This window comes from Cuculus canorus, chromosome 3 (genome assembly GCF_017976375.1).
Source record: "Cuculus canorus isolate bCucCan1 chromosome 3, bCucCan1.pri, whole genome shotgun sequence".
Taxonomy (NCBI): Eukaryota; Metazoa; Chordata; class Aves; order Cuculiformes; family Cuculidae; genus Cuculus; species Cuculus canorus.
The window spans coordinates 74622565-74634934 of record NC_071403.1 but is presented as its reverse complement, the minus strand read 5'-3'; the positions used below and the strand labels follow the sequence as shown (position 1 = coordinate 74634934).

Here is a 12370-nt window from a genome sequence, read left to right as displayed (position 1 = left end):
GGTGGAGTCTCCACCTCTGGAGGTGTTAAAAAAGCATGTAGATGTGGCACTTCACGACATGGTTTAGTATGCACGGTAATGTTGGGCTGACAGAGATCTGTTCCAACCTCTATGATTCTATATTTCTATTCTCTGTGGTACAAAAGTGCTGCTGCACCATCTCTACTTCATCATGTGGCACCAGAAAGGAACTATCTTAAAAAAAAAAGGCAGAGGGAGCGGGGGCTGTAGTTTCAGATCCTGACCTGTAATGGATTTGTGATGGTGCACTCTCTTTATTAGCAAAAGGAGAAGTATAAGGCACATGTTCCTCTAACAGCAGACTGCTGATAACAGAGAAAAGGTGGATGCACACCACAACAGTGAACATTTGGCTCCTGACAGGGTTTCTAAGCAGGGAAGAGGGTATCATTGCATAGCTTTGTCCTGTATTTCTTTGTAGCACATGTCCTCGCCTGGCCATTACTAAGGAGGGACTGTGAACAAGCCTAAACTGTCTTACGTGCCTTCCTGCCATGGGTTGCAACCTGAAGGGAGCCTCAAAGCTAGATTTGCGGTTACAGAGTCAGCATATCTGGAAAACTTCAGAAAGAATCGGTTATATTTCTTTAGGAGCTAGGACACCTGTGTGCTTCAGCAAACTGGTACCCTACGTAGGTCTCAGGCTGGATAGACAGATCAGCACAAGTCTACATTCATTCCAGACCTGACTTTTTCAAGTCCATACAGATTCACACAGATCAGCCTGGCTTACTTAAAAACAAACTGTGAGTCCCACTGTGCTTTGTTTTGCCTTTCAGACCACCAGGAGGTGGATAGGTAGGCAATGGTCAAATTGATAACTGTTTCTACTGGCAATGAGAGCTTCTGTGTGGTAAAAGAAGGGTAAATTGCCCCAATTTCTACTTGCTTTTATTGTTTTGCATAATTGGAAAGCACTGATAGGCAGGACACCATGGGCTTTTTATTGCTGTAAAACTATAGACAAGAACATTAAAACCCAGTCCTCTGGCAGGGAGAATCTGGCCACCTAAATCAATCATTTTTATGTAATAGGAGCAGTAGTGTCTAATGCACTTCATTGTGAACGGTGCTATAATTTTTTACCATGATGAACTGAGAGTTCTTGATGACCCACATCCCCAAACTGACTCAATTTTATATTGAATCCTCCTTTCTAGCCTAAAATGGGCTCCTAAGTGACCTGTTGGTCTTGGGAATTTCAAATTTCCCTGGAACAGCTCTCTCATGTGCTATTCTGCAACATAAGCAACACCAGGAAAAGAAGAAGAAAGGGAAGGAGGAAAGACTGTGCCAACTCCTGCATGAAACAAAAGGAATCTAACAGGGTGTAGAGAAAGCAGACCATATTTAGAGATGGCCAGCTGGTCATGTAGATGGCATAAACGCTTGGAGTACCAACCCCTCCAGGTTTCTGAGGCTTTTACTCATTTTTCACCTAAAGGAGGCACCAGGTTACAACTGTTTGCTCTCTCAAAGAAGCTCATTCCAGCTCAAGCAGCAGATGGAGGCTGACAGTCAGGCATGACTTCGGGATTCCTGCAGATCAGTCCTGAGGCTGACCAGAATGATGAAGCCCACAAGAACAATCATGTTAATAACCTTTTGCGCAGTCAGAATGAGAGGACTATCAGACTTTAAAGCTGAAAGAAACAGCCCTCTTGCCTCACACATGCCCTCTTCAAGCATGAAGATCACTGCACAGAGAGCAGCAAAGCACATTTTAACCCAGAAAAGGAAGAACTGTTTTAATGTTCATACACAGAAAAATATTCCTTCTATTGCTGCCTTTAAACTAAAATGAACACAATCCTCTCCCTTGCAACACGGGGTAAGAAATACAAATATTTCAGTTACTAGTCCTTATTCTGAAGGAACTTAAAAAATACAGTCAATAGCCATGTATAAAAATAACTTCAAGTGCCTGGAAACCCCTTCCATGCTAGGACAGATATTCACGACCTTGTAGACATATGATTAAAACCCTCATGTTAATACTTAAAAACTTTCATTACACAGTGCTTAAAGAATTAAATGATGATCCTTTTTCGAATGTATTTTTCCACGAGGATCAATTTCAAACTGCTGGAAACCAATATTCATTCCAATCTTCTACTTGTTTAAGTTCTAAAATATTCCTAATGTATTTCCAATACAGGAATGAAACTAATCAAATCACAGAATCAGAGAATCACTCAGTTGGAAAAGACCTTTGAGATCACCAAGTCCAATCATATATGTCTATTACTAAACCATATCTCTGAGCATTTTATCTACACATCCTTTAAATACCTCCAGCGTTGGTGACCCAATCACCTCCGTGGGCAGCCTGTGCCAGTGCCCAATAACCCCTTCAGTGAAGAAATTTTTGCTAATATCCAATCTAAACCTCCTCTGGTGCAACTTGAAGCCATTTCCTCTCATCCTATCCCTTGTTACTCGGGAGAAGAGACCAGCACCCACCTTGCTACACCCTTCTTTCTAGGCACTTGCAGAGAGTGATGAGGTCTCCTCTCAGCCTCCTTTTCTCCAGCCTAAACAATCCCAGGTCCCTCGGCCACTCCCATAAACCAAGTGCTCCAGTCCCTTCCCCAGCTCCGTTGCCTTTCTCTGGATGTGTTTCAAGCCCTCGATGTCTTTCCTGCACTCAGGAGTCCAAAACTGAACACAGGATTCCAGGTGCAGCTTCACCAGCACTGAGTGTAGGGGAACAACCTCCTCCCTGCTCCTTTGTATTGTGGGGATACGGAATTCACATCCGTAGAAATCTTCTGAAATATGGAGGATCCATAAAATGAAATTACAGTTATTTTCAGCATCTTCTAACTTTACTCGGAAATGGTGTCTGTGGCTTGGCAAAGCTGACTAGCATGGTTTTCTTTCCTTTGCAGTTACTGAGTTTCATTTCTGGCCAGACAAACCAGCTGACTTCAGGGACTTGTCAACTCAGCTGGAGACAAGGTTTTTGAACATGAAAGAAAACAAATTCTGTGCTGGATTGCTAGGATTTAATCAACTGGGTTAACCTTGCTAGTGCTTCCTTAACAAATGAACGAACTAATGGACATAAAACCAAAACGGTGGTTGTCATCTTCTAATTGAATAGTAAAAGGCAAACTGCCTGACCTTGCAAGGTGAAATTCCTCTACTTGTTTCCCCAGACCACTAAAAACTTTCTGATGAGAACCTGATAAGAGATTCCACACAGGGCAAGGAAGAATGGCCAAAGAGCAAGAATTCAACACAGCCTCAAAAAAAGTGTGCTTTAAATTCCCGTTCATCCATCCCATGGCCTTCCCCCATCCCGTGACACTATGGTTCATACAGAAAACACACGGCCAATGCCAATTCATTCAAACACCCAAAAGAGTCTTCCACATGGAAAAACACAGTGCTGGGCAGAACCTAGAACTACATCAAGTGAAGGCGAAGTGCCAGGTCCTGCAAAGGACCTGGGGGTGTTGGTCCACAATGGCTGAATGTGTGCAGTGTGCCCAGGTGGTCAAGAAGACCAACAGCATCTCAGCTTGTATTAAAAATGGTGTGGCCAGCAGGAGTAGCGAAGTGATTGTCCCACAAGTACTCAGTGCTGGTGAGGCTGCAACTTGAATCCCATGTTCAGTTTTGGGGCCCTCAGTATAGGAAATACATTGAGGGCTTGAAGCATGTCCAGAAAAGTGGAATGGAGCAGGAGAAGGGTCTGGAGCACAGGAGTTATGTGAGCGACTGAGGGAACTGGGGCTATTTAGTCTGGTGAGGAGGAGGCTGAGGGGAGACCTGATCGCTCTCTACAACTGCCTGAAAGGAGGTTGTAGCAAGGTGAGTGCTGGTCCCTTCTCACAAGAAACAAGTGGTAGGACTAGAGGAAATGGCCTCAAGTTGCACGAGAGGAGGTTTAGATTGGATATTAGGAAAAATTTCTTCACTGAAAGGGTTATCGGGCACTGGCACAGGCTGCCCAGGGAGGCGATTGAGTCGCCATCCCTGATTTAAAAGATGGGCAGATGAAGTGCTTAGGGATATGATTTAGTAGTAGACAGGTACAGTTGGACTTGATGATCTCAAAAGTCATTTCCAACCCAGAAATTCTATGATTCTGATATTCTCTGATTCAATGATTCTAAAAGTCTGAATCCACCACCCTGCGACAGCCTGAAAACCTGGCAAGTGTAATTTACACTGCTCCCGAGTTTTAATCTTTAAAGCTTGGTTACATCAACCTAGCCAAATACTAGAGAAACACATAAAACATGACTACAAAAGTAACATAAACTGAATCACAGAGAGTTAAGGCACCACTGTAACAGGAAAAACTGACATTTGCAGAAAGAAAAGACTAGGACTGGCAAATGAGGTAAAAAAAAGCAAGATCCCTTTTCTTCCCTTATTTTGTTAGGAGACGCTTACCTGTCCAACACTTGGCAGTAAACGAGAAACAAGTAACGCAGATGTGCTTCACTATCTGCTGTAATAAAATCAGATACTCAAGAACTACAATGCCTGTGACCAGGCTGCATCTTGCACAACTACTCAATATGCAGAAGATCTCTGCACTGCAGAATAAAATTAATCAGAGTCCTATGCAATGAGATTGGTTACACTAAAAAGAAGGCATTTACAAAGAAAATGGCAGGCTGAAGAGAGTGCTTTGGAACAGCTGGCTGCCAAGAGAGGTCAAGGGCAAGTATATGGGGCTAGGTAGCTTCACAAAAGGGCAAAATTGCCACTGCAGATGAACAGAAGAGAGTGCTCAGCATCAGCACAATACAGCCATTTTAACTGACAATTTAAATGTTAGGCTGCCCCAAGGAGTATCCCAGCAAAGGAAACTGAATTACAAGGCCAAATCCACATTTTGAGGAGCCTGTGGATCAGAAGGCATCCGAAGTGCACACCTTGTGAGAGATACTTTTGCACCATCCTAGTCTCACCAGTCCTTAGAGGGCTCCCAGAGAGTAAGGAGGTGGGTAAGGACAGGGAGAACTCTTTTGAATTCAAAGCATCTGCTGCTGGGCCTCACACAGCCCTAGTGAGCATCTAATGCAGACACAGTGCCTGGTTTGGCATGTAAAGGTGGTTTCCACGTCCCTCTTTGCAGCAGCACAAAAGCTAGAGAAATAATCCACTAGATTCGATCAGGGATACTGATTTACTCTTTCTGCTGTTTGAAAAGCAGGCTGACCCTGAGAAAGCCCAACCCAAGCACCTCAAAAGCCATGCAAAAGCTATTTTAACAGAGCTGTTCTGTTTTGATTAACCTCCAAGACCCCAGAGCTGGGAAACAGAGTCTGGATAGTATTTCACTATCAAATTTCCTTTGCCACCTCAACATTGCTCCACAGCAAGCCCAGGGTGGGAAAAAAAGTCATATAGAGAGCAGGCAGTTTCTGTCTGTTTGTGTTCCAAAGGGTTAGAAAAGCACTGAATATATGGAAAAATATCTGCTTTTCTAGAAGTGACAGGACTCTTCCTTCCATATGTTAAATGATAGGAAATCACATTATTTTTTCTCCACATGATTCCAAAGGATAGCAGTCTGAGAGACCTGGTTTATAACAGCAATGAGGTTTCAAAGCAAGCCACTGCACTGCCTTAAATCACCACAATTATCAAGTGTCTGCGTTGTTCAGAGCGGCTTTGGGTCACGCAAACTTTTTTGAGCAAACTGACCCAGAAGCTCCATTGCAGGTGCACACTAAATAGTCCCCAAATCCAAAATGAGACAGTCCAAATCAAGAACTGGTCCCTCAGACAGTGGCATAAGATTAAAACTAACCCAAAACACATGCTGTTTATTGTGTGAAATCTCCAAGCCATATACAGAGACATAGAATGCTTTGGGTTGCAAGGGACCATTACAGGTCATCCAGTTCCAACCCCCCTGCCATGGGAAGAGACACCTAAACTGGACAAGGTTGCTCAAAGCCCCATCCAACCTGGCCTTGAACACCTCCAGGAATGAGGCAGCCACAACTTCTCTGGGCAACCTGGGCCAGTGCTTCACCACCCTCACGATAAAAAATTTCTTCTTTCTATCCAGTCTAAATCTACCCTCCCTTAGTTTAAAACTGTTCCCCCTCATCCTATCCCTGCATTTGCTGATAAAGAACCCCCTTTCAGTACTGGAAGGCTGCTATAAGGTCTCCCCAGAGCCTTCTCTTCTCCAGGCTGAACAAGCCCAACTCCCTCAGCCTGTCCTCGTATGAGAGGTGCTTCAGCCCCTGGATCATCTTCGTAGCCTCCTCTGAACTTGCTCTAACATATCCATGTCCTTCCTGTCCTGAGGACTCCAGAACTGAATGCAGGACTCCAGGTGAGGTCTCACCAGAGCTGAGATGCTGGAGATGCACAGGCCAGAGTCACTGCTTCTGTCCACTGATCTGCTGGTACTACATCGCTCACTAACGCAGACACAACTTAAAGGGATGAAACATAGAAAAACCAACAAAAGTCCTTCTTGCTCTCCTGATAAGCAAGCTACTAATTCACTCAGCCATACAGGTCTTATTTTCATTAGCTTTTTAATATATGTGATCAAAAGACTTGTCTACACAGCAAAAGACTTGCAGATACAGCTAAACCCACAACCTGCTCTGCTAGAGACAACTTGTATCTGGAAGAAGTATTTTGTCAATGAAGCTTAGGCGTGGTTTCAAAATGCTTGACTACAAAATAGAAAACCCCAATAGGTTAAAATTATGTGCAAATGGTACAATCATATAAAATTATCTCACTTAAAGATAATTTTCAGTAGTGATTAATGTAATAAAAGATGGGCTTGACAGTAGAATAGTTTTTCTTTGACAGAGAACCTGACAGAGAAACTGTATTTACGCAGGAGTTCCCTGTGCAGATGTGCCAAACAATCCTGGAATTTGTTACAGGTAAGAATTTTGTCCCTATTATGGTAACTCTCTGTTAGCTGTCTATAACGTATTTTTTCTTTTTCTATCTTTTCTCATATATTCCTTTGTTTTATCAACCCTATACTTACCAATTACAAACATACATTTCTTATTGCAGTACACCATGAATTTTTCATCTAATTTCCATATTGTTTGTTACTTATTGCGCTTCTTAGAGAGAAATAAGTATATAAGAATCAAGAGCTACTGTACTGAGAGGTCAGGCTGCACCCAAATCAGGTCCCAAAGCAGGTCTTGAGTATGCCTTAATGGTCTGGCATTAAATCTCCCCCAGACTGTGTGAAGCTCTAGCAACTTGCACACCCCGATCACAAGCTCTGAAAAGCATCTCATTACTCCTTTAATAATAAACACAAACCAAAAAAGCTGTACTATTTAAGAGGGACCGCAATGTTCCATTCTACCAGACACATAGAGAGTAATTTTAGACAACACTGTCCCCTTGCTTTCTACCTTGAAAACCATGAACTGACTCTATCACCTCAAGTAATACCATCAACTTCCTCCATCCACCAACCATCTGGATAACGTCAGCATCTCCCTTTCTGAAATGTTTCTCACCTCTTTGCAACAATTCACAGTGCAAACATACACAATACATGATTCCCGACTCTTTCAACCTTATTTCTTATTTTAACTTTACCATTTATTTCAGTGAGGCATTTGGGGATTAACTTTAAACCAAAAAAGAGAAATTCTTCACAGAACAGCTTGATTTGACAGTTGGACTGGATGATCTCAGAGGTCTTTCCAACCTTAACGATGCTATGATTTGTAAAAATGTGGCTGAAGTAATTTGTCATTCTCAAATGCAGGACAGCTGATGCATAGCCAATTCTGCTGCTTCTGTCTCTTCCGTCCTTTAATAATTGCTAACTGCACTGCCAAGGGACTTCCCTCATTCCACACACCACCACTCCCTCTCCTCGTTTACCAGGATCATGCTGTGTATCACTAACTGTGGGTGTTTTTTCAAGCATTTGCTATTCTCAACTATTTTCCAGAAATAAACGCTGATAGCAGAGCACAAGTATTAGTCATCTTCTTGCACGTTTTTTGATACTACTTCTGATGTTGGGACTTCAGGTCATGCTTTTCAAGCATTCTCTGCTCTGGATGCAACACACTAGCCAGCATGATACCATCATCTCTTGGTATTCTAATAATCTGCTGTTCTGCACAGTCACACCCTCACTCAATTCAAGCAGGGTTGGACACAAATCAAGGAAGGCTCCCATTTTGCTGCTTCCCAGTTTGAAACCTGCCTATGAGTTTTGCGAGATTCACCTATAGAAGTCAATGGTCCCAGGGCTGACTTTTACATCCAAACCTACATAAAGTTATGCTAAGGAAAATTAAGAATAAGAGTATCATTCAAATTAACATCATTCAAAACCACCACTCCCAAAATCAAATACCTAAAATCACTTCACACTTTGCCTTCACACCAGTCAGGCACATGAAAAATTAACTAATTGCCACATTCCCTATTCTTCATGTTACTCACTTTTTGCACCCATTAACCATTTTACTTGGAGACTGCATCACGCTTGCAGTGCTATAGTCACTAACATTGTGCTGGTCCTCCGGGAGGTGATCAGGTCACCTCATTTCTTAGTCAGACATTGCTTGCTCTATTCCTTGTCATCTACTCAGTATCACGAGACCACACAGATCAGTGTACCAAAAGTTCAGTTTAAATCTCCTCACTGTTCTTACAGCCTGGTGGACAAAAACAGTCCTTGCAGTCAAAACTCACTTGAGAAGGGCACTTTTGCAGAACATAACAGAAACAGTCCTTGCAGTCAAAACTCACTTGAGAAGGGCACTTTTGCAGAACATAATAACAGAAATAGTCCCTGCAGTCAAAACTCACTTGAGAAGGGCACTTTGCAGAACATAATAACTTTCTGAGCTCAATGACTTAATGTAACATCACACGCAGATGGAAGCTGAAGAGAAAATTATAAAGAACATTTGCAACTTCCGATTCTAATTGTCATAATGCATAGTGACCTTAAAAAGGAGCTTTCTGCCTTACCTTGCAACTTTTTCAGGACAGCCACTTCCATCTTGAGAACTTGCTTTGGCTGCTGGGCTGATTCCACCTTCAAGGCCACATTCTCACGGGTCAGCAGATCCATTGCCTCATAGATCTCCCCAAAGCCACCACCACCAATCTTCTTCAACTAGAAAAGTACAAAGAGGTTTGGTACGACGTACAAGAGGGACAACATCAAACTAAGCCAGCTACAAGCTTCTTCACTACATAGGGAGAACAAACTCAGCTCCCAGTCTGTGCTGTGCCTGAATTCCTTCACTGCACAGCTAAGCAGAAGTCCAGCTGCCCACTCGACTGTGCTATAAATTCTTTGCTGTAACAACAAAGAACTAGCTGAGCAAGTGATGTCATGTGATACATTTAGAAGCAAATGATAATGCCTATTACCTCAATAATGTTCTTGCCAAAATTCAAGGAAAGACCCTTCAAGGAGACAGCAGAACCACCATGGCAGATAAAAAAGTCATTACCTCTCAACAAATACATCTCTACAGTAAAACACAACCCTGGTAGCCAGAACTAAGGCTTTTAAGAAATAAATTAAATTAAGTTTATGTCTCATTCATAGGATTTTAAATACAGAACAAAACACCCACTGGAATATTTTACAAGGTGCTTGACCTGCTTTGCTGCTGAGGTTACTCCAGTGTCACATTTTATAGAGCTGCCAACGGCATTACTTCAAAACGTGTAGGTACAAGCCACAAGTACAGCTCCATTGCTTCTCTTTCTATCTTTCTTCTTTTCTTTTTCATTTTAAACCACACCAAACGATGTCTTTCCTGTCTCTGAGTGAAATTAAGAACTGTTTCACAACAGAAGGATATCACTACTTGGAAATCAAAACACTCAATTGACATGAACTCAAAGCTAAAGATGTCAGCATCTTGCATCTTATAACTTGTAGCCTCAAGCCCTAGAAAGGTAAATACCTTCACAGCCATAAAACCACAGTCTCATGTCCTCAGCTCTAAAGGGAAAAAAGTGTTTTGCCTCTTAGACACTCTGAATCTGTTATGGTTCATGCAGCTACAGGGCAGAAGCGTTCATTGTTCTATTTCAAGGAAGTTTTGCAGGCTTAATTAAAGCTGCAAGTCCACATCGCCAAAATGCCCTAATAATCAGTCCTGTGGTTTCAGTCTTGCAAGGCATGGATGCAAAACCTGAACTTTCCTCTTATCGATACACAATTTTTCCCATTTCTTTTCCCATTTCAGTTCACATAAATGAAGCAGGAACCTCGGGAACCTTAATTTCACTTTACTTCAGGAACTGCTAGCATCTTTGTTATATATTTCACAATCAGAAGTTAGACCGCTGCGAACATCACTTTGTCACCTTTCACTATTACCGAACGCACTCAAAAAGGTCTCAAAAACAAAGTAAAATTTACATTTCTTGCACTAGAAGACTTCTTGGGCTTACTGTACTTCATCATAGAGACCAGCTCTCCTTGCTTGTCAAAAAAAGTACATTGCTAGATTTTCACCAAATAATTTACTTGCTTCTTGGTTCACTTGGGACTACATAAGCATGTAGATGTTAGTTGCCAAGGGGAAAAAGTGCCTGACATTGAAAATAACACTCAAATAACAGCATTTTAGCTCCAGTGTACAGTTTCAGCATATTTGATGTGCACCTGCTCAAGATAGATCGCCTGCCTGTTCTAGAGTAGCCACCCACTCAGAGAGCAAGCTGGGATTCTCTGCCTTTCCTGGAAGGTGATTCCTTGATTCTCCTTCTGCTGTGACTTGACAGCATATGCACATATAGTTATACTTATGCATGTATAAGACAGACTCCTAACGTGTTGCAAGTGTCGATATCCATGCCAGGAATTTTTTTTTATATTTAAAGCATGCAATGCTGCCCAGGAACAAATTCAGGCTTATAGCACAGCTAGATCAGGGCTCCCTTGATCTGTTTAGCACTTGTTCATTGAATCCAGCTGCAACCCTTCCCTTTGGCATCTTGTGTTCCCTCTATTTGCAACTGCTCAGAAAGCCTCAAGCACTGCTTATTTCCAAATGCAGCAATGACACTTTAAGAGAAAAAGAAGCTGAAGTCAGGCAGCCAGTCAAAAATCTACCTCACACGACGTTTAATGAGGTCTAGATGATATTTTAGTGTCTTCTGTACCACAGAAGGCCTGTCATAGAATCATAGAATATCCCGAGTTGGAAGGGACCCACAAGGGACCCACAAGGACCCATTAAGCCCAACTCCTGTCCCTGCATAGGACAACCTCAACATTCACATCATGTACCTAAGGGCTCCTGGAATACTGTCAGGCTTGGCACCATGACTGTTTCCCTGGGGAGCTGTTCCAGTGCTCCACCACACCCAGATGAAAAACCTTTTCCTAATAACGAACCTAAACCTCCCCAGCACATCTTCCTGCCACTCCTTTGGGTCCAGAGGGAAGAGATCAGCGCCTACTCCTCCTCCTCCCTTTGTGAGGAAGCTGCAGACTGTGATGGGGTCTCCCCTCAGTCTCCTCTTCTCCAGGCTGAACAGATCAAGTGAGTTTAGCAGCTCCTCATACAGAGTCCCCTCTAAAATATTTGCCGGCTTCATGGCCTCCTCTGGACACTCTTCAGTAGCTTTAGAACCTTTTTATCCTGTGGTGCCCAAACCTGCATCCAGCACTCAAGGTGGGGCCACACCAGTGTGGAGCAGAGCGGGACAATCCCCTCTCTCAATCAGCTGGCAATGCAGTGCCAGATCTGTCCAGTCTTCTGAAAAAAAGGCCCCTGCATCTCAAGGGCAGGTTTTTATTTCTTCTTGTGGTGTCCCAAATTACTCACTTTCCCGGCTCCTGAAGAAAAACAGCTCTGCATGAAGAAGGCAGTACTTTCTGTATTAACAGCCTGACTGTTGTCTCTGAAGCCATTTCTTGATAACCCTTTGAGAGTCACTACCTGCAACCATTCTTCTCCTTCTACTTGTTATTTTTCCTCACAACCTTCCACCAGGCTAATCAGGCATATTCCTACAGTAAAGAGCCCCATAACTAGGTCACCACATATTATTCATAAATTATTACAGTGCGGCCCTACTTCTTCTTGGAACTTCACACAGAGTGAGCTGGCTATTAAACATCTTTCTATCAAAACAACGCTACATTCAGCATAGCAACAACACACCAGCTAATACCTCGTGAATCAGTTGCCTGAATGCCAAGGTCTTACATTGCCTGATGCGTTGATGACAGAGAATGGGAGGGAAAAGGGACGGTAAAAGCTGCAGAAGGTAAAAAGTTGGGATCTGGAAGGACTTTTCCTAATTAAGAAGAGTGCTGTATAGTAACTGGAGTCCTGTGTTCAGTTCTGGAGTCCTCAGCACAGGAAGGACATGGATC

General features: G+C 42.8%; 1 protein-coding gene across 5 annotated transcripts in view; it reads right to left on the bottom strand.

Annotated features, from left to right (window-relative positions):
• Positions 1–12370, bottom strand: part of TTBK1 (tau tubulin kinase 1) — a 116044-nt gene that overhangs the window by 74831 nt on the left and 28843 nt on the right. For all 5 annotated transcript variants that reach the window (XM_054061895.1, XM_054061894.1, XM_054061896.1 and 2 more), the window contains one exon: positions 8989–9136. In XM_054061895.1, coding sequence (XP_053917870.1) covers positions 8989–9136 — 148 coding nt within the window. The remainder of the gene's footprint in view (positions 1–8988; positions 9137–12370) is intronic.